Genomic DNA, 19,301 nt, shown 5'->3' on the forward strand with positions numbered 1-19,301 from the left:
TCAAACATTCAGGATGCATACATCTGCACTGCACCATCCTCAATCTTGCTCTTGAAAAAATGATTCTGTCTGCAATGATGGCATAAGGACGGTGTGTCATATTTAATGCCAGTCATTTTCTGACGTGTTGGTTTGTCTGCAGAGATTTTTTTATGTAATAGCCAAGGGCGAGATGTTTATGGAAAGAGTTAGGGTAATAGAAAAAAGAAGAGTAGCTGAAAATAAAGATGAACAGGAAACACCAGTCCTGCTTACTGACTGCTATTTTTCCTCACAGCTCTCTCTGAAACTGCAGGGTTGTGCCATTTCGTGTCTTGTTTTTGAACAAACAGATCAATTACTCTGTCACGCAGTTCCCTCCCTATTTTACCCCTATCAAATATTCAAAACAGGATAAATAAAGCTATGGTGCACATCAGCAAGTCCTACCAGCCACTTCTACCAATCAAGCTCTCATGACAATGAAGTTTTATCTTCCTGGATTTAAATGCAACTGTGACAGCAAGACGGGCCACAGCAGGGTGTGACGGCAGCATGGGGAGGACAGACATCCAACAACTGGAAGCGCAGTAGAAAGAATTAGCAGCTGCTAATCAGATCAGCAGGAGGCAGCTGTTCCCTCATCATCTCAAACATGTGTTTATCTCTTCAAACAATTCGGGAATTCAGAATAACTCTGAAGGAGCATCTCTGCAGAGAGGTAAATCCTGTAATGTTTAAATGTTACATTTGCAAAACTAAAATCAAATCAAATACCCCCAATGCATTGCTTCTTCTTCAACTGGTTGACATCTGGTGAAAATTACTCAACAATATGTACTTTTTTTTAAGCATTTCACAATAATAGTTAAAATCCTCTGAAATATTTAGTTCAGGCAGCCTGTCAGAGAGATGTGCATGGATTTTAAAATGTGTGCATGGATCAGGCTGAGAGGCAAAGTGTGTCAATTTGAAAGGTTAATATTTAAACCACTGTATAATAGAGATGGACATACACTGTTACTGGCTGCCATTTTTTTAAAGACCTACAGTTACATCTGGTCACTTAAGGGCGTTAAGTCTGAATCTCCTCATACAGCCAGGCAAAATTTAGATTGCATTAGTGCATGACTGTGACAGGAGATGATAGCAAGAGACCACCCTGTAAAATAAAGTATGTAGTGCGGCTGCAGAGCAGTGACCTGTGGGAGAAATAAATTACAATACAGAGAGAACATCACATTCTCTTAGCCTGAGGAGGACTGAAAGATGAGGTTCCGTGTGACACAATTTCTTTGCAGGCGCTTAAATGCCACTATTTGGTCTTTTTTCCATTTATGAGGAATAATTTTTTTTTTCCTAGCCGCCCCTGAGCATTGCGCCCTGCTCGGCTACAAATCTCAAACCAGTCAAACGCTGAAACGGATATTGACCTCTGCAGGTTTCCTGCAAGTCGCCACAGCAGTCTGAAGTTTCTATTTTATTTTAGAGTTGTGAACTAATCTCTTTTTGTGTCTGGAAGGAGAGTGGAGAGGAGTTAAAAATACTCCAAATGTACATAAAAAACAGAAACATCAAGGCAAAAAGATTACTTATTATAATGCAGTGGTCGATTATCTTCCATACCTCAGGAGACGTTAAGTTATCAAAAAAAAAATGCATAAAAGGTATGAAGAAGATTACTAAAAAATAACGTAATTTAGATCAATTGGCTTTGGGAAACAAGACAAGATTTTGGTTTAACCTTTTATCAGTCTAAGTATTTTCCTTTTCCCCACAAAAGATGATAACATGTAGTTTAGACTTAGTTGGCAAAAAATATATGGTGAAATGGTGACGTAAGATTGGTTAGATCACCCTTCATTATCAGCAAACACTGTTTATTTATACAGGGTTAGTTTAACATTATTTCAATCAGGCCTATATTGAAGCGATGATTACAGCTCCTTCTTATACACCCTTAGAGAGCGCACACACCCCCTTATATGGCTATGTAAGGATGGATTTTGCTTGATGCTTCTGTGAGATCAGTGTTGCCAAATAAGTCATTTCAGCATCTATGTCCCTCAGCGGGGCGATCGGAAATTTTTCAGCTGTGATACAGTCAAAGATTGAAAGCTCCTACTGGCAGGGGTTTGCAAATGTAAACATCTATATACATCTTATGATTTATCCCAGAAATATCACCAACAGACTGAGAACGGTTTGGAAATAAAATTGGAAAAAAACGTGTTTTCTACTTGTACATAATGTATGGTGTTGCAAGGTTGCAGTATGTTCCCTATAGCCTGTAGCTCCAACCTCTTTCATAGTATGTTCCATACATATTTTGAAAACAGTGTAAAATGAGTTTTAAGAACATGTTTCAGTTGTAATATTCTTAGTGCTAACCACATTTTTTGATGACTACCTGCACCACAATTTTCTAGATGAGCTTCCATTTTAATGTGTCTTTGATCAACTATTGTATATGACAATTCTTTATTAGTTGGATATATTTATAAAACAAGGCACATATAACTACTTCCTGTTTTACTTCAAAATATGAGACTCAAACATAGATAAAGCACCTTCACTTCCATTCATAGCACTCACTATAGCCTCACCTTATTTCTTCAAAGCCCCATATATACAAAAAATGGATCGGCAGAATTTACAGATTTTTCTCTAATGAGAAACATCTTAGTGTTGTATAAAGATAAAAGACCATGCCACAATTTCTTCTCCCAACCATGGACTTCTTTAGGCCTATTTTGGGAGCTTCACCCACCCCAACCAACTGACCTCAGCATTGTCAGATCAGCTCTTACATTTGTTCAATAAGACAACATAGTCATAATGTAAAGTTCAGCATGCATGCCGTCTGTGCTCTGCCTCTGGCAGAGGGGACATTAGTATCTGGACTGGGGTGCAAAGCTAACGTGGGAATTTGATTTTACCTTTAGCTAGCAATGACAAGATACATGCATGCACATGACGTGCAGGGGTTCGGCAACCCGCTGCTCATCCGCTCTTTCATTCTTATGCTGCAGCTCTGCCTGGCATGGGAAAATAAAATATCATAAATATTTAGAAATCACTATAGAGCGCAGTCTGATCTGCAGCAGCAGCCGCTGGTCCTGCAGCTTACTGCAGGCTGCTGTCAGCTTTTCTGTTTTGTTTTTTTTTATTTGTTTTTTATATAATACAGCAGAGATGTCAGGATTTGCAGATCCATGTATTTTCTTTTCCATGGGAAGTGGGCCCAATTGGAACTTTAAGGATTAAAACTTTCTGAATGGTGGTCTAGTTTTTCATTAAAACAATCAACTTTTTCCATAGCCAGTTATATTAGCCATAATAGTTGAGACAAATATGCCAGACTGTATAAGATGACAAACCTTAGTGATGGCATCCATGCCCTTTATGGAATGTTGTCCTTTGGTGAAAAATAAATGTATAAAACATTTGAACACCTGGCTTGCATTTGCTAAAGTTCTTTTCACATATTTTTTTGGTTTTATATTAATCACTTGATTTAAGACACTCCTCATGTTAACGTACACAAGAACCCGGTTGTATCATTCTATGAATACTGTGTTTTTTATATTGATATAACATAAAATGCTTAATAATAACATCACTTCTACTCATAATTAAATGTTAATGTGTTTTTTTATTTGATGAATAGAAATAATACAATTCTATATGGAAAGTATATCTAGAGCCCAGCCAGAAGAAACAGTGAAGGTAGAATGATGGAGCAAATGTGATGCAGGTCGGTGCTTTGAAGTCATCAAACTGTTTGGCTTAGTCTAGTTCAGTCTTTTAAACTGATCAATTATTAAATCTTGGAATTCATAGTTTATTGTATTTATATTGCAGTTGTACACTGAATAGATGAGTAACATTTACATAAATAAACCATTTCACAAGGTGCATGAGAGACATGAAACAAAATGCCTTTATCCGCAAGGGCCAGGAAGGAGAGGCTGCAGGAAGGGGGGGCCAACTGACAAAGTGCGACCAACACAATAGAGTTTTATAAGTAAAATCCAAAGGAGCACATTTTGAAGAAACACTTTCTGCTCAGGACCCTTAAACAAAAATTGTCTGTGTGCATAAATTTCCGCATGCACTAAAGCAGCCTTTATCTGTGGGGGCCTAGCCCCAAATATGGCCTCCTAAAGACACCCCTGCTCCTAACAGCGTTAATTTACCATCAATAATCCGAAATTTTAGCTTTAAATACATTACATTGAATGAATTGCAAATAATATTATAAACAAGAGCAGTTTATTGTTGCAGAGTGACGAGGCTCATTAGACCATCTATTTTATCACTCGGCCAAACCTGATCCTTTTTTAAATAAAAATCCATTTTCCTAAGCTCTGACCAGACAACTTCAAAGCTGTTAAAGGGCCAATGGTGTTCTTAAATTGAGAATATGCAAACATCCTTTGTATGTTCTCAGTTAATATGTCATTGTCATTGTTTCTTTTGTTTTTTTTTTCCTTGCAGGGGATCAATAAGAATGTAACATCATGTATTCATACTGAGAATTTTCCAGTATGGGCCAATTAGTTCGGTGTGGCTCACATACACCGAAATAAAGCACTACTACTTTTAACTTATACATGAGTATGTCTAGAACTATGTTTGGATGCCACATTTAAACGTTATGAGAGAAAAATAGAGAATAAAAACTGTAAATCATTAGTATTTAATACTGATAGAATCCGTAGCTCAGGCATTTCACCTTATTGTTAACTTCAAATGAAGTGAAACTAAATATGAAGAAAGCAGATCTAAAATGCAAACTAAGCTGTTCATACTGTTTAATCAGCATGAATAACTTATAACTGTCTTATAACAGAAAAAATATGCTGCCAAAATCCCTAGCATTGTGTTGAGAAGATGGTCCATTAAAAAGTGTTTTCATGCCTTATATGCTTCTTGAAATTAAAATTTTTATTGCATACATACAAAACAAAAATAAATAGGATGATTTATAAAACAACAACTCTGTATTTATTTAACCAAATTGTGTTTTTGTGAAATGATTAAATTTCTTGATCAAATTTGACCAGAATTTGCTGATTCGGTTCAATAATTCAATTGTTAAACATATTAATATTCAATCTAATTTTAACACCAAATGGCCCTTATGTGCATTAAGACTTTCAGCCTCATTACTGCAGACCCTGATAATACGTCAGATATATGAAGAGAAAAGAGATAACTAAGATCAAGGAAATTTACTTAGAACGTCTTTGTTGTCAAATCTTTGATTTTTTTTTTCTCTTTTAGGTACATGAAAGCCGCCTTCCCACTGTGCCTGCATTAGTGTTCTCCTCTTTTCTGCACCACTCAATAATCTCTGCTTCTGTAGCACAAGGGGTTAAGATATAGGTAGATGTGTCAGTCTGAGACAAGTTTGCCTGAAAGATTTGCATTCCTCTATTCTCTCTCTCAGCTTCTTCTTTCCCTCAACTATAGGACAACACTGCCCCCACAGGTAGGTTTAGGCTCCTGTTTTTCTAACTGATGAGAAGAAGAATTTAAAATCAAAGGTGCACCAACATTTTCTTCTCTTTCCTTTAAATGAGCAGATCCTTAGAATTTATGAACATATGAGACATGTGAAACTCTGCAGTCTTCCAGTGTGTCAATAATTACTGTTTCATTTCATGTTTACACAATACAGCCTTTGGAGCTTCAGGGGTCGATTTGCTGCTCTCCAGTATGTTTGTGCTGAAGGCATGAACTCTAAACGAGAAAGGTAATTTGAATTCACAGTCCTACACATTTGACCTTTTCTGATATTACATTACTGCTGTATAATTTAAGTGTTTCCACTTGTTTTCCCATGGTGGATTTTCTGCATCACCTTGTTACGTTAAGGAATCTGGTGTAACAGTGTGTTTCTGGTTGGATCTCTGAAATTCTTTATGTTGGTGATTTCCTGTTTTTCCACTTTTTTTTTTGTGAGTAATTTGCCTTGGTCTGTGAACACAAGCATGTGCTGACCTACAGTCATCCTGTAAAACAAAACACATCTACAAAGCTGCATTAATAACTCCTTGTCAGGTAATTCTGTCTGTAAATCTTGGTCAGAGTCTTTTATTTTTGACAACATTACTCACCTTTATTATCAAAAATGTAATTTAATTATTCCTTAACTAGTGTTGCGCCGATGCCATTTTTTGGCCCCGATACCGATACCCGATACCTGGCTGTGCAGTATCGGCCGATACCGATACCATAATAATGTAAAATAATTTCCTTCATGGCTTTGTCAAGCTGCTGCCTACCTTTTGTTGCCTACCAGGAGTAGGTGACAATAGTTGAATAAACTTATAGTTCTCAAAATGGTATCGGTGCCCTATTTGTTGGTACTCGCCGATACCGATACCACCATTTTAGGGCAGTATCGGGGCTCCCTCCGATACTGGTATCGGTATCGGTGCAACACTATCCTTAACCCAAAGCAGCTGCAACTGAAAACTGGACTTGATTTTAACCAGCATGATTTAGCCTGTATGATGCTCTAGATTATGTTTAGTGACCAATGGTACGTGGCAGCTATGTTAAATGTTTTTGTCAAGGATAGTTTTTTCTAACTTTCAATGTGAAAAACTTATTAACCCATCGACCGCATTCCGAACATTGAGTCACAGCTGTAATACGTCCTGAAGAGAATCCCAGGCATCATTCACCCCTGGAATTTCTAAGTCTAAAGGGACATAAGCTCCTCCAGAAATGTATCATTTCAATTTATATTTGAGCGGCCTAATGGTTAGGGCATGGAGCTTGGAATCCTTAGGTTCTGAGTTCGAGCCCCACTCCCACAGACTGCCAGTCCAGGTCTCTGAGCAGGACCCTTAACCCCACACTGCTCCCTGGGCACCGCACAGTGGCAGCCCACTGCTCCCCAAGGAGATGGGTTAAATGCAGAGATATATTTCTCCAATGTGAGATCAATAAAGTTCAATTATTATTATTAAACCTGCTGCATCCGTGTGGGATGTCGTTCCAATATCTCTAAAATGAGAGGCCCAAGGCGAAGGTTGATCAGAAGTTCAACTGAACAAACTCATTGCTCTCCTAGATCCGCCTGCGACACAGCCAATCAGCTTTGAACCACACCTCCACGAAAGCCAATCGGCATCCAAAGTTCATCTTAAAAGGCCTCCGATTGCAACTCGTCTGCTCCTGTGCGCAGACGGTGAATGCACTGTGTTACTTCAGTCAGATGACACAGTTTCAACCCACCTCCAGCCCCTCCTCCACCATCGTAGCTAAAGCTTCATCAGAGTGTCATTCCTCCCAGACTCTTCTGTGTTCCCTGTCTCATCTTAAAGGGGAACACCGTTTTTTTTTTTTTTTTTACATTGGGTCCTTGATTTTACGTTATTACATCATGTTCTACTCACCCATAGGAGTTTTGTGTCATTTGGAGCTGTTCTGAAGATATTCGGTTACGGTAGGTTATATCCAGGTAATATCTTCCTATGGGCAACGACTTGAAAGCACAAACTTAACTGTTCATAATTTATTCTTTATGGTACTCCAGCGTTCATAACATGTAGACGAATCACTGCCCCCCAGACATCTGCGGTTATATTTTTTATATTTATATTTTTTTAAAACAAAGCAGCGCGTGTATGACGTTATCAGCGCGCGCCGGCTACCATTCATTCATCCTGTCCGCTGAACTGCAGCTAGTTTTACTTACATGCCTGGAAGAATTGGTGCTACCACAGATGATGGTAGATTATCACGGCTCCTTCTGCAAACTTGCTGCGTGCACTTAACTAGCATAGCCGCCTGTGGCCCGGGCTGCCTATCACAACTCCAGTCACCCCTTGCTCACACTGGCTCCGTTGCGGTTACCGAGCCGACGGAGACCGCAACTCCCGCACTCCCCCTCTCACACCGCCCTTTTGACTACGGTGTGGTGCGGCTCTGCGGCTCCGGCAACAGGTCCGGAGATTTAACAGAAGTTCACTTGAGTTCACGTAACTTCACGCGATAACACGGCCCAAACAAGGATATTTGCGAGAGCTTGTTGCGGAGGGCTCCGGCATGCCGCAAGGATAGCTTTCTTGCGGAATTTTCTGCAGCGCCGGAGTGTCTCGGTAGCCGCAGCCGGACAGCTCAGCAGCCGGTGAGAGAGGTTTACGTCTTTTTAATGACTTGGAATCACTGCGGCGCCGCACCCACCGCACCGCAACGGTAAGACCGGAGTCGGTGTGAGCCTGGGGTGAGGCATCAGCTGCCAATTACCTTTGAGATTAGTGAGAGTGGAGTGCTGCTGCTGCTGAGGCCAGGTCTTCATTTGGGAACCTGGTGGTTAACAGCAAGATAAAGCAACTGGACCCTACCTCCACACGTGGAATTCAATGATTAACATTTGTTTTGGTTGCACAGTTTCCTTGGAGCAAAAAAAGAAGTCAGTTTTGTATTTATACCGCTGTAACAGCTGAAATACGTCAGAGACTAGGACTTGAGGGTGTGGTTGGCATATACAGTACTAGAGACGATGCTATGATACTGACTGATTCATTAAACAATTCATTAAACAATAAGTTCAATAAGTTAATTTGTTAAGAAGTAAAACATCTGTAAGGAAGTTATCACTACACTCATCCAACAGTGTTTTCTTCTGTAGGTTCGACTGAAAAAATTGTAAAACAGCCAAGGTCCATCAATTAACCATTTTAAAAGCTGACATGTCAGACAGTCCTTTTCTATGTAACTTTTAACTGTTTATTAACCCTAAAGTATGTTCAACTCTTTACCTCCACTTGTCCTGTGGTGCCAGCTTTGTTCTTTAAGAGCTCACATGTGTGCAGGTCATTGTATTTTGATTTTCATTAAAAGTCAGATAAAAAGCTGGTGTAAAAGAAGCCTTAATCCTTGACGCGGCCGATCCGGGTTCGAATACGACCTGTGCTCCTTTATCACATGTCTCTCCCCCTTTCATCTCAGCCTACTGTCAAAAAACAAGCCAGTGCCTTGGGGGAAAAAAAGGAAAAGAAAATCAGATGTAAAAGATTTATCTTCTTTTAACAGCAAGGTGTAAAACATATGATCTTTGCAGGAATATTTCACCTAAACCATAGCAAGTGGAACTTTTGACTGTAAACAGTAATTCTGCTTTCAAACTTTGTCTAAAAATCACATTTTTTTGGGTTCTTTTTTCCCTCATAGTTTCCTCTTGTTTTCTCATATCTCATCAGTGGCCAGAAACTGACATTTATGTGTATTAACACTCGACAGCAGGCCATTTTAACACCGCGTTCTTGAGCTGTCACTGTAAAAGGAAAGGTGTTGTCAGATGATAACTTTCATTTTGAGCAAATGAAAGTTATCATGTGACATATGACACCTTCACCCATATGACAGCTGGGTGAAGAGATGGATGCAGCTATCAATATTCACTAATTAGACACGATAGTTTGGTCTAGATCTGAAAACTGAAGAAAAAGTTAAAAAGTTTTTGTTTTTCTTAGCCATTTCATAGATAACGCTGTGGATCTGGTTCGCCTGCTGATTTATGAAAGAGACTAAGTGATTGAATAACATCCGTCGATAGGACAATAAGAAAAAATAAAATGCTACTGCAGTTGATCTTTTTTACGGGAGATGAAAACTCTGAGAATAGCTCAGTCTTGGTGAAGCATGTCTGCCAGGCAAGATCCAGGATTAAACCACCTAAACAAAAACGAGCTGTCATTAATGATATCAATCAGTGGGTTTCCTGCTATGATCAGATGTCAGCTATGGAAGAAGGAATCTTTTTCTCTTTTTTGTGTTTTCTTTCATGACAGTCAGTCAGGAAGTCAGTCCTATAATCATTAAATTCAGCTGCTTGCTCCACAGTCCCTCTGTTACTGCATAATTTCACAGTGAGAATGAACTGTTCCTGCCTGCTGTTGGTTCCTTTATTTCAATTAAACTTTCTGTTTGTTCTTCAACTCTCCAGCTACTGAACCCCCCCTAAACCCTCTAAAAAATACAACAAAAACCTTTCTTTTCTTTGCCGTTCCTGGGTCAACAATAATAGCACTCTGTTAGAATTCAATGAATGAGCGGCGTGTTTGCCCGGAGCATTTCTGGGGCACCTTACAGCGAGAAGTGCCTCTTGCTGTAACAATCAGACGCCGGTAAAACTCAGAGGAATGTTTCCATGCCAACGGCTCGCTCTAACATTTTCAGCTCTGCTCTTTTTGCCATAGACCAGGAGATGGAGAGGGGAGACCGGGCCATTGTACCCGGCAGTCACTCAGCCAGAGTGTCAATGAGGCTTTGGGTCCCAGGGCACAGCACAGCAGTTTCCCTCTGATTGGCTTAGGCTTGTGTTTTATTGAGGTCTCTTCACAGTGTTAAAGTGTTGCCACCACATTCTTTGATTTTTTTTTTTCCTACCAGATTATGAGCACAAATAGGGCTTAATAGTGTGCAATATCCCTAAATACACACCACTGCTCCAACATAGTTTTTTACATGCAGATTTTAAAATGGGTCTACACATCTTCCTGCTGCTATCTTTAAACTGTCTGCTCTTAAAGTGCCCATGCATCACACATGCTCTGGCTGTCAGTAAAGATGCAGCTCCCTCACTGTGTTTCTGAACCAAAAAGGGGTTATAAGATAGGTGACCTGCTGAAATACCATGGTTAGAATTTCTACATGGTTTTACCCTGTTCGTAATCCTCGTCAGAAAAAGAACTGTTATTTTAGATCCTCAAACATAGAAGAAGGGAAAAAGAACCTTTAGAATCTAACATGGCCTTTTAAAAAATGGTTATTGTCTCTCTAAACCTACTAAACCTTGGTGGCCTCAGTGGCTGTGAAATGCTTTTAACAGAAGAGGAATTTTTTTGGTCCACTCCTCTTTTTGTTCAGCCATATTGGAGAGGTTTCTAGAATAGAAAAGCCGTTTTTGGTAATAACATATGATTTTAAATAGGTTGAAGTCCAAAGGGCCACTCCAGAACCTCACCGTTTTGTGTATTCAGAGGTAGACTTGTTTGTCATTGATTTGCTTCATGATCCAAGCTCTGTTGAGCTTCAGGGCAAAAACTGATGGCTTTTAGGATCTAGTGAGTCCTTAATGCCCAGAACTATGGCAAGCCATTTTAACATAAATACGGTTGTACCGCCTTTACATTCAAGTTATCTCAAATTGTTTTATGACTAGACATTTTAGCGATTTAAGATATCTCTAATTATATTTTGACTTGTTAAAATACCTATTCGAGATATCTCTAATTACATTCTGACTAGTCGAAATGACGTCAGATTTACCATTTATTTGTATGGAGATGTCAATTTAAGATATCTAGAATGAATTACTGACTATCTGAAATACACATTTCATATATCTATGATTAAATTACTAGTCATAAAGTAATTTCAGGATATCTCGATATTAGTTTTGACTAGTCATAAATCTAATTAAAGATATCCCAAATGCCACCATAATTCATGATATCTTAAATGTATTTTAGGATAGGAGACATGCAGTTTTGACTAGTGAAAACTAAATCGTAAAAGCAAATACTGACTAGGAAAAACAAATGTAAATTCTGACTAGTCAAAATGTGTCATGATCTTTTTAATGGGCTTCCAGGAGGATCAGTCCTAAACAATTCCTTACTGTCAGTTTATTCCCCAGGAGGAAAAAATAAATCAGCTCTATTTACTGTTATTTTCAGCACACCTACATATGAATTACTGATGTGTGACGCTTTAAATGACGAATCTGGTGTCGTAATTTGAGATATCTTGAAAGGAATTTTGACTAAACATAAATGAAATTTAAGATATCTCGAATTATTATTCTTCCTAATCAGAATGTAAATACAGATATCTTAAATTACCATTCCGGATAGTCAAAATGTGGTTTTGCCTAGTCAAAATGTATTTTAACATAACTGGAATGTAATTATGGATAGTCAGACGAAACAGAATTTATGTTAAAACAGCTTGCCATACAGAGCAGCAAAGGAGTAACAGGCCATCATACTACCACCACCGACCTTCACTGTAGGTTGTCGTTTGGAAGTTTTGGCTTTTATTCCAGATGTATCTATGGAATTGTTTCACACTATTCTTGTGTTTCAAACAAAATTTGTTGTTTTGCTTTTTTTTTTTTTTTCAAAAAGTGAGACAAGCCTTTGTGTCCTTCTGGTAGCTTCCCCACTGTTCCATGTTTCCCCCCTTCAATGATAATGGATCTCTCTGTCACTGGAATATAAGTCTTTAAAGTTGTTATGCAGCAATTGCCCACACGTTTCAATTCATTTATTTCTTGTTTTCTTAATTGTTTTTTTTTTATATTGTGGGAAAATGTGTTGCTTTTTTAGCCTACTTCATGCATCTGCAGGCTTTCCTAGGAAAATATTTAGATACTGGATGTGTGGCCATTATCACGCCTGGGATCTAACTAAATGAAGTTATGGTTCAAGGAGAGAGTGAACATGTTTTCACATAAAGCCTGTTGTTTTATTATTAAAACAGACCAAAGACAGAGCTTATCAAGAACACGATGTTCAAATCAAAGTTTTTCTTAAACTTAACTACCAAAACAAGAAGAGATCGTCTTTTTTTTTTTTTTGTCCTACTTTGAAAATGCACCAGTAAATTGTTCGAGGGTCCCCTTTTTACTCAGCAGGAGGTCTGTGTTTACAGCAAACAGGCTCTGATTACCTAACTGCAAAACTAGATTTCATTAAAAAAAAATCGACATTAGGGAAATCAGGCCATCGGGGGGCAATTCTGCAGGTAAATTAATACCTGGGGTCATAAACTCTTACAAATAGGAGCTAGCAAACAAAAAAAATCAAAGTCTTATTTTCTAAGCCTTGAAACTACTGTTCTACATAAATTTGATTTGAAAATGTTTATTTCTTTTGATGCTTCTTAAAGCTACAGTGTGTAATAATTACAGGCTTATAAAGTCAGAAATTTAATATATTATACATAACTATGTTATTTATCATCACCTATGAGCTCAGCCTTTTAACCATAATATTTGCGTTGCCTTAGAATTCGTTATTTATAATTACATAGGAGCGGGTCTCGCAGCCATGGAGGCAGACATCTTTGCGCTACGGCAAGCGCAGAGGCAACAAACTAGCGATTGCGAGATCTCCCATGACGCTCGAAAATAACTACGGCAAGTTGAGAGAGATTAACTGAGACGGTACTGAACAGTAGATGGCAGTATTATGCCTGAGAAGCGTTTAGTCTGCCTGAAACCAAAGAAGAAGAAGAAGCAGGTATACTGCGCCTCGGTAACAAGAAAGGGGAACAAGGCGGCAGGCGTGAGTGACTTTGCAAACTGTTTGGCACTGTGTGGCCAAACATCAGACGAATGGAGGATCATGCCTACTCTGTATCACAACGAAAAGCGGCTGACACCGAACCCCCGTCATCTAAGAAGCGGAAACACGACGAGAATAAACGCAAGCGTGACAAGAAACAACAAAAAACACGGATCAACATTGGCACGGCATTTACACGATGGAAGTCACTGATGGAGGAAAAAGGTTTTCAAAGTGACGCTCAAGTTGCCAGTTTTCTCTTGGACAGGTAATTAATCCTGCACACACAATTGTCTAATATGACTGCAGTTTTTGGAGTACAGGATGCTCAGACCTGTCTAAAACAATAACATGCAGCGTGATGATGCTGTTCCTCTCCAGTATACTTATTCAGCAACGTCCCTGACGTTTCACAGGTAATGATTCAGTAATTTTCTGTAAAATAATTTTCTGGATATATACCTCGGTTACTTCTCTCCGGCTCCTTTGGAGATCTTCAAGTGTTTCCTCCTCTGCTCTCACCCCGCTGGCACCCCTCCCTCGCCTGGCCCTAGCTGCACGGCCTCCCTGCCTTCGCCCTCGTCCTCTCCCTCTTCCTCGCGTTGTAACCCCCGTGCCACCAAAATGACTTGGACTCTGTAAACGGGGAATATATATTCTTCCAGCGAACACAATCTCGCTGTTAAACTAATGACTACAATTACTTCGTCTGTTTATATCACCATGCAAAGCAGCTCACCAAAACGTATCAACGACGTAGAAAAAATAACGGGTATATTTCTTATCTTAAGTCTACATGAAATCTATACCCTACACAGACTAATGAAATACTATCTGTAAAATTATCTATGTAAACAAACCTCATCACTTGAGAGGGTAGGTGATGTGGACGTCGTGGAAGAAATTTTGTCCCGTAACGCTCGCCGTACTGTTGGGGGGGAGAAGCGGTGGGGGGGAGATGTTCATGTTGCTGCGGTCTGCAGTCTGACCGCTAGATGTCGCTGAAAATTACACACTGTAGCTTTAAAACCTCTCTATTATATTTATGGCCAGATATTTGTTTTTTATGTTTCTGATGCAGATATAACATGCTAAATATATTCATACATATCATAATATAAAATAAAAATATTGGAAATACAGTTTATTGGCACAAAGATACAGATATGTGGGAACCGAAGAGAATAGTATGTTGTTTTTAGCCTTTGTTTTATAATAAAAATTGAGAAAAGCATGTTCATGAAACGGTCAGCTAGTTTCTATATGATATTTCTAAATAAAATCCAGTGCTACCAACTGCCATAGTGAACAGGTTTCTTGTGTAATTTAATCTCACTTTAAATTCAGGTCATGGTGTTTTCCTGAAAAGAATTATGAGAAAATAGGAATCGTCCAGGTTGATTTTTTAACTTGTTTTCTTTTTAAACATTTGTTGAATAAATAGTTTTGTTCTTTTTAGTGCTATTTTCTACTGTTTCTCATGGCATTTTAAGGACTTAACTTTCATACCTTATTTTAGCCACACTGTTTCCTTCATTTAATATTTTCACTGTTTAAAACTAAAGATGGGCTCTTTAATTTTGTCCAGCTGCTCCTTAGAAAGACTGGCTTATTTTTATCTTTTATAATCCAGCTTGGGAAAACCCATTTGATATTTTGCTGACAAATATTAGAATTTTCAGGCTTTATCATTAGAGAAGATCACCTAGGAGCTGCTGCATCTTCTTGGGTTCAAGCTGGTTGAATCACCCATCCTTCACTTCAAATGATGCCTGAACTAATGTCCCTGGATTTTACCCACTTAGTAAATACAAAAGCCCAACTTGGTTTCCTTTGTTCAGATGAAATACTTGGAAAATATACTTCTTTTTTTCTCAAACTTCCCAACTAAAAGCACAACACAGCAAGCAGCAACAACAAGCATCCCACAAGCTGGGAAATGGAGTGATGACACTATATTAGGCAGAAACTGGTGCTCCACTACTCCAGCAAACTGACACAAAGAGCCCTCACAGCTCAGTTTGGATGAAACAGACCTTTCAAAATGTCATCAGTTGGTCGTCCTGGCAGCACTGAGATGGCAGCTTAACTAGGGCATTAATGCGCCGGTTTAAAAAAAACCCAGCTGAACTGAACATCAAAGAATCACCTTCCATCCGCCTCCATGATGTGATGCAACATGCAGCACTTGTGTGATCAGCTCCATCTGTCCCAACAGCCCAACCCGCAGCAGCCGCACTTTAAAAGGAACTTCCCAACTCTACACTCTCCCTCATGCATATTTTAGCATTTATAAAATCCATATGCTGGAACCACATTTGATCCGAAATGTCATTCTATCAACATGACAGAGCTGTCGAAGACTTTAGCGTGCATCCTAGCCCATTTGTAGACTCCAATCTGATAAAGATGACTCCCTTGTCAGTTTGAATTAGACGTTGTGACTTCCTTACTGCATATTGTACTGTTTATATCGGCATTTTGATAAAAATCTCTTCCACACTCGGGAGAGTCTAAAGAAAATATTTAGACATCCCAGAAATACTTTCCATCTCAAATTGCAATGTGCTGAAAAAGAGATGCAGGTTCATAATTACATCAACATTTTTAGGTTTCCTAAAAAAAATATATATATAGGCTTATATTTGTTTTTGTCAACATCTTGCATTTCTTTCTGTTAGAATCTGCTGGTTTAGGGGTATGTTTAAAGTGGATGGCCAACAGAAAAAGTATAAAGATAGCAGCTATTTTTTAAAATGGCCTACATATAATAACACTTTTACCTGGAGCCTGGGCCTTAAATTGTTGACATTATTTTTGAGCATTTTTTGGTATTTTATTCCACCTTGCCTTGTTTAACTGTTTTAAACATGAATATAAAACAAAAAGCCATGAGATTCCAAAGGCTCCAAAGAAACAAGTGGTTCTTTAGGGACTGAAACCAGTGGGTCTGCATTGGTTAAAAATGATGAAGACCGGGATCATTTTCTCAAATGTGATATAATAAATGCTGGGTTTAGCATTTTTTGCATTGACTAATTGAAATTAATTTCCATTATAAACTCGCTTTAAGCATATCTGATACTTTCTTTTTGAGTTGGGACAAATGTTTTTATAACATTTTCCCACAAATGTCAGCTATCCATTGAAAATGTATTACCTGTACATTTGTTTTTTTCTTAGTTCTAACATTTTTATTCTCATAGTATTTAAAAAAGGACATTTTTATTAAATATAATCTTTATCTTTTTTTTTTTGTTAAAGGTCAAGAAACATTTGCAGCTTAAGTGACAAATAGTTCTTTGGATTGTACAGGTTGCAGACCCCTGGTCTAGACTAGCTTCAAATGTCTTGCACCTTTAAGTCCTGCTTTCTTCTTTCAGTCAGTATTTTAATGATTTTAAGCCCCCCTCCCCTAAGAAGAGATATTTTAGATTTCAATTAGTTTTAATTTTTTCAACAAGGAGTGTTGGTGCCCCCTAGTGGTTCACCTGATGTCAGCACATTGCATGCAAAAAAATTGAATTCTTTAATATCCTACCAGATTATTTTTGGCCCCACATAAAAGCCCACCTGCCTGACTGGAGATGACTGTGACCTTATTCAGATTTGGTCAATGAAGACATGAGGCATAGCCTAATTAGCTTTCACCATAGGAGACCGATCAGACAGCATTAGCTCTGAAGCAGAACAAAATCCCAGTATGTCACCATGCCTTGAATGTGAATGCATGCTGGCTTCAAAATTAGTAGTTCTATACTGCAGCTCAATTTAACTTGATTTAGTGATGCAATTATTAATTGTATTACATGCTTTAATAGCTCTGTGATACCTTTTAAATTGCTACTATACTGCTGTACTGTGAAGTTTCCTCATGATGCATGTCAACTGTTGATTGCACATAGTGACAAAAGTATAATTACTTTTGTCACTAGGACTAGTAAAATGGTATGCACCAAAAAAGGACAAGTCATTGGATTGGAAGATTAGATATACAGCATAGCCATGATGCATACATTTGTGCAAGCAATTAAAATGCAATTATTGCATGCTTAAATTGACAGAAAAAAAAAAGTAAATAATTTTAAAAGGCTATTTTTGGATCTTTATATATTAAAGCTCTGCATGTATAATAATAGATATGTGATAAAGATTAGGTTAAAAAAGAACCTATTTTATTTTTTAGAACGCACCTACAAACCATACTATGAACATGTATAATAAAGCTCAAGTTAAGGGTGTTAAAAACGCTGTACCCCGTGTGGGTCAATATTAGTGCAGCCCAAACAGCTGTGCATTAAAAACCTTAAGACATGAATTTACAAAAAACCAATGGGCTTAAATTGGAAGACAAAGACTTTATGGCTTAGAAAGTTTGCCACAGTAAGAGGGCTCCAACTAACGATTATTTTGCAAATAAATTGATCTGTCTTTTTCTTTATGTTGCCAAAGGTTCCTTATCAAAAGTAAATCAGGTGTAACTGAAACTATTCCACTCAAATTCTGGATAGAAAATGTTTACGAACGAAAACTAAGAACAAAATGTTTACATTTTGTTTTTACAAGCTTCGTATAATAAATGCTCTAACAGGTCGCTAGATCAGCTTGAGACATGTTTTACAGTCTCTATATTCCAATTAATGATTCGATTACCATATTACTTGAAGATTAATGAGATCAGTTGTTTCACTCCTACATAAGGAAAACAGGTTAAGACACAAATGAATAACACAGCTAAATGTTTTTTGAACAAAAAAAAGCATTTATTAGAAGTGTTGAATTTCTTCCATGTTGGCCAGATTGTGGAAGTCAGGACAGCACATCTAATCCAGCTGTGTAGAGAGACAAATAATTAGTTTGAAAGGATTTAAACAACAATATTGTAACAAACAAAAAAGAAAACTGACCAAAAACCACAATTCCATGCAATACTAACCACTTAAAGTTACAAGAAAAAGTCAGTAATATGTCCCATTATATTGGCTACTGCACTAACACACATTTATCCGATAAACAAAAAAATGAACCCCCCAAAAAATTCCACATTAATTTATTCAGATCACATTAAAAGTAGATTTACCTTCACGAAGCCGATGTCTTTAGCGTACTGCCTGAAGCACTGGCGGCACATATTGAGTCCGTATTTCCGGATCAAGCCATGTCTGTTTGAACACACCCGGCTAAAAAAACCATAGACGGAGGTAATTAGCAAAACTTTTCCAACTAAAATTGAAAAGATTTTCATGTATATCCTAGCAAAACTGAGAGAGTACTGCTAATAACCGGTTAGCATTTGGCGTTTCTAGACAAAGTGTCCGTCTACTGTTGTAAATGTAGTTCACTTTAATTATTAGATTCAGATAATGAGTTACGGTGATAAATATTACAATGGCTGTTGGAATTATGAGTTTTAAAATTTTAAAACATAAGGGCAAAGGCTTTACACATGTAGCTGTGGCGCTATACAGATAGAAAGCTACATCTTCCGGCGCCATCTTGGCTCAGCCTTTAGCGCCCATGCGGTGAAGGCTTGTAAACAATTTTTAAATGCTTAAGTTATAAAAATGAACACAAATAACGCTTAAAAACGCGCTCCAGTTTGTAATAAAATCACAAACATTGTCACTGACCAGGAGCGAGATCCCTGGCCGAATTTTCTCGGGTGACTCCAGTAGAGCTGCTGATGGCCCATCTTGCCTCTTTTCGCTCGAGTGTCGGAAAGGAAGAAGCAGGTTCAGCGCATGCGCAAAAAGACCGTTTCAGTGGCGCTATTTCCGGTCGTCTATTAGTTATTTAGCGCCATCTAGTGAAAGAACAACTAAACTACGTCAAAAAAAAAAAAAAAAAAAAACTAAATTAAAATGTGCATTTAATGGAACGCATTTTTTGTTAAGTTCCAAACAATTCCCAAGTTCCTGAATGATCATCTTTGGGATGTGAATAATAATAATAAAAAAAGATAAATAAACATTTGTTTCAAGGAAGGACCTGTCTTCTTTAAAAGGA

General features: G+C 38.1%; 1 protein-coding gene across 1 annotated transcript; it reads right to left on the reverse strand.

The window, feature by feature from the left end:
* Positions 1-18,095: 18,095 nt before the first annotated feature.
* rps29 (ribosomal protein S29) lies at positions 18,096-19,067 on the reverse strand. The gene is made up of 3 exons (XM_038302489.1): positions 18,926-19,067; positions 18,376-18,475; positions 18,096-18,127 (listed from the first exon to the last, which is right to left on the reverse strand). The coding sequence occupies exons 1-3, from the start codon at positions 18,985-18,987 to the stop codon at positions 18,119-18,121; spliced, it is 171 nt and encodes a 56-aa protein (XP_038158417.1). The 5' UTR covers positions 18,988-19,067; the 3' UTR covers positions 18,096-18,118.
* Positions 19,068-19,301: the final 234 nt, after the last annotated feature.

Source organism: Cyprinodon tularosa, unplaced genomic scaffold (assembly GCF_016077235.1).
Source record: "Cyprinodon tularosa strain WSP-4 unplaced genomic scaffold, ASM1607723v1 ctg491, whole genome shotgun sequence".
NCBI lineage: Eukaryota > Metazoa > Chordata > Actinopteri > Cyprinodontiformes > Cyprinodontidae > Cyprinodon > Cyprinodon tularosa.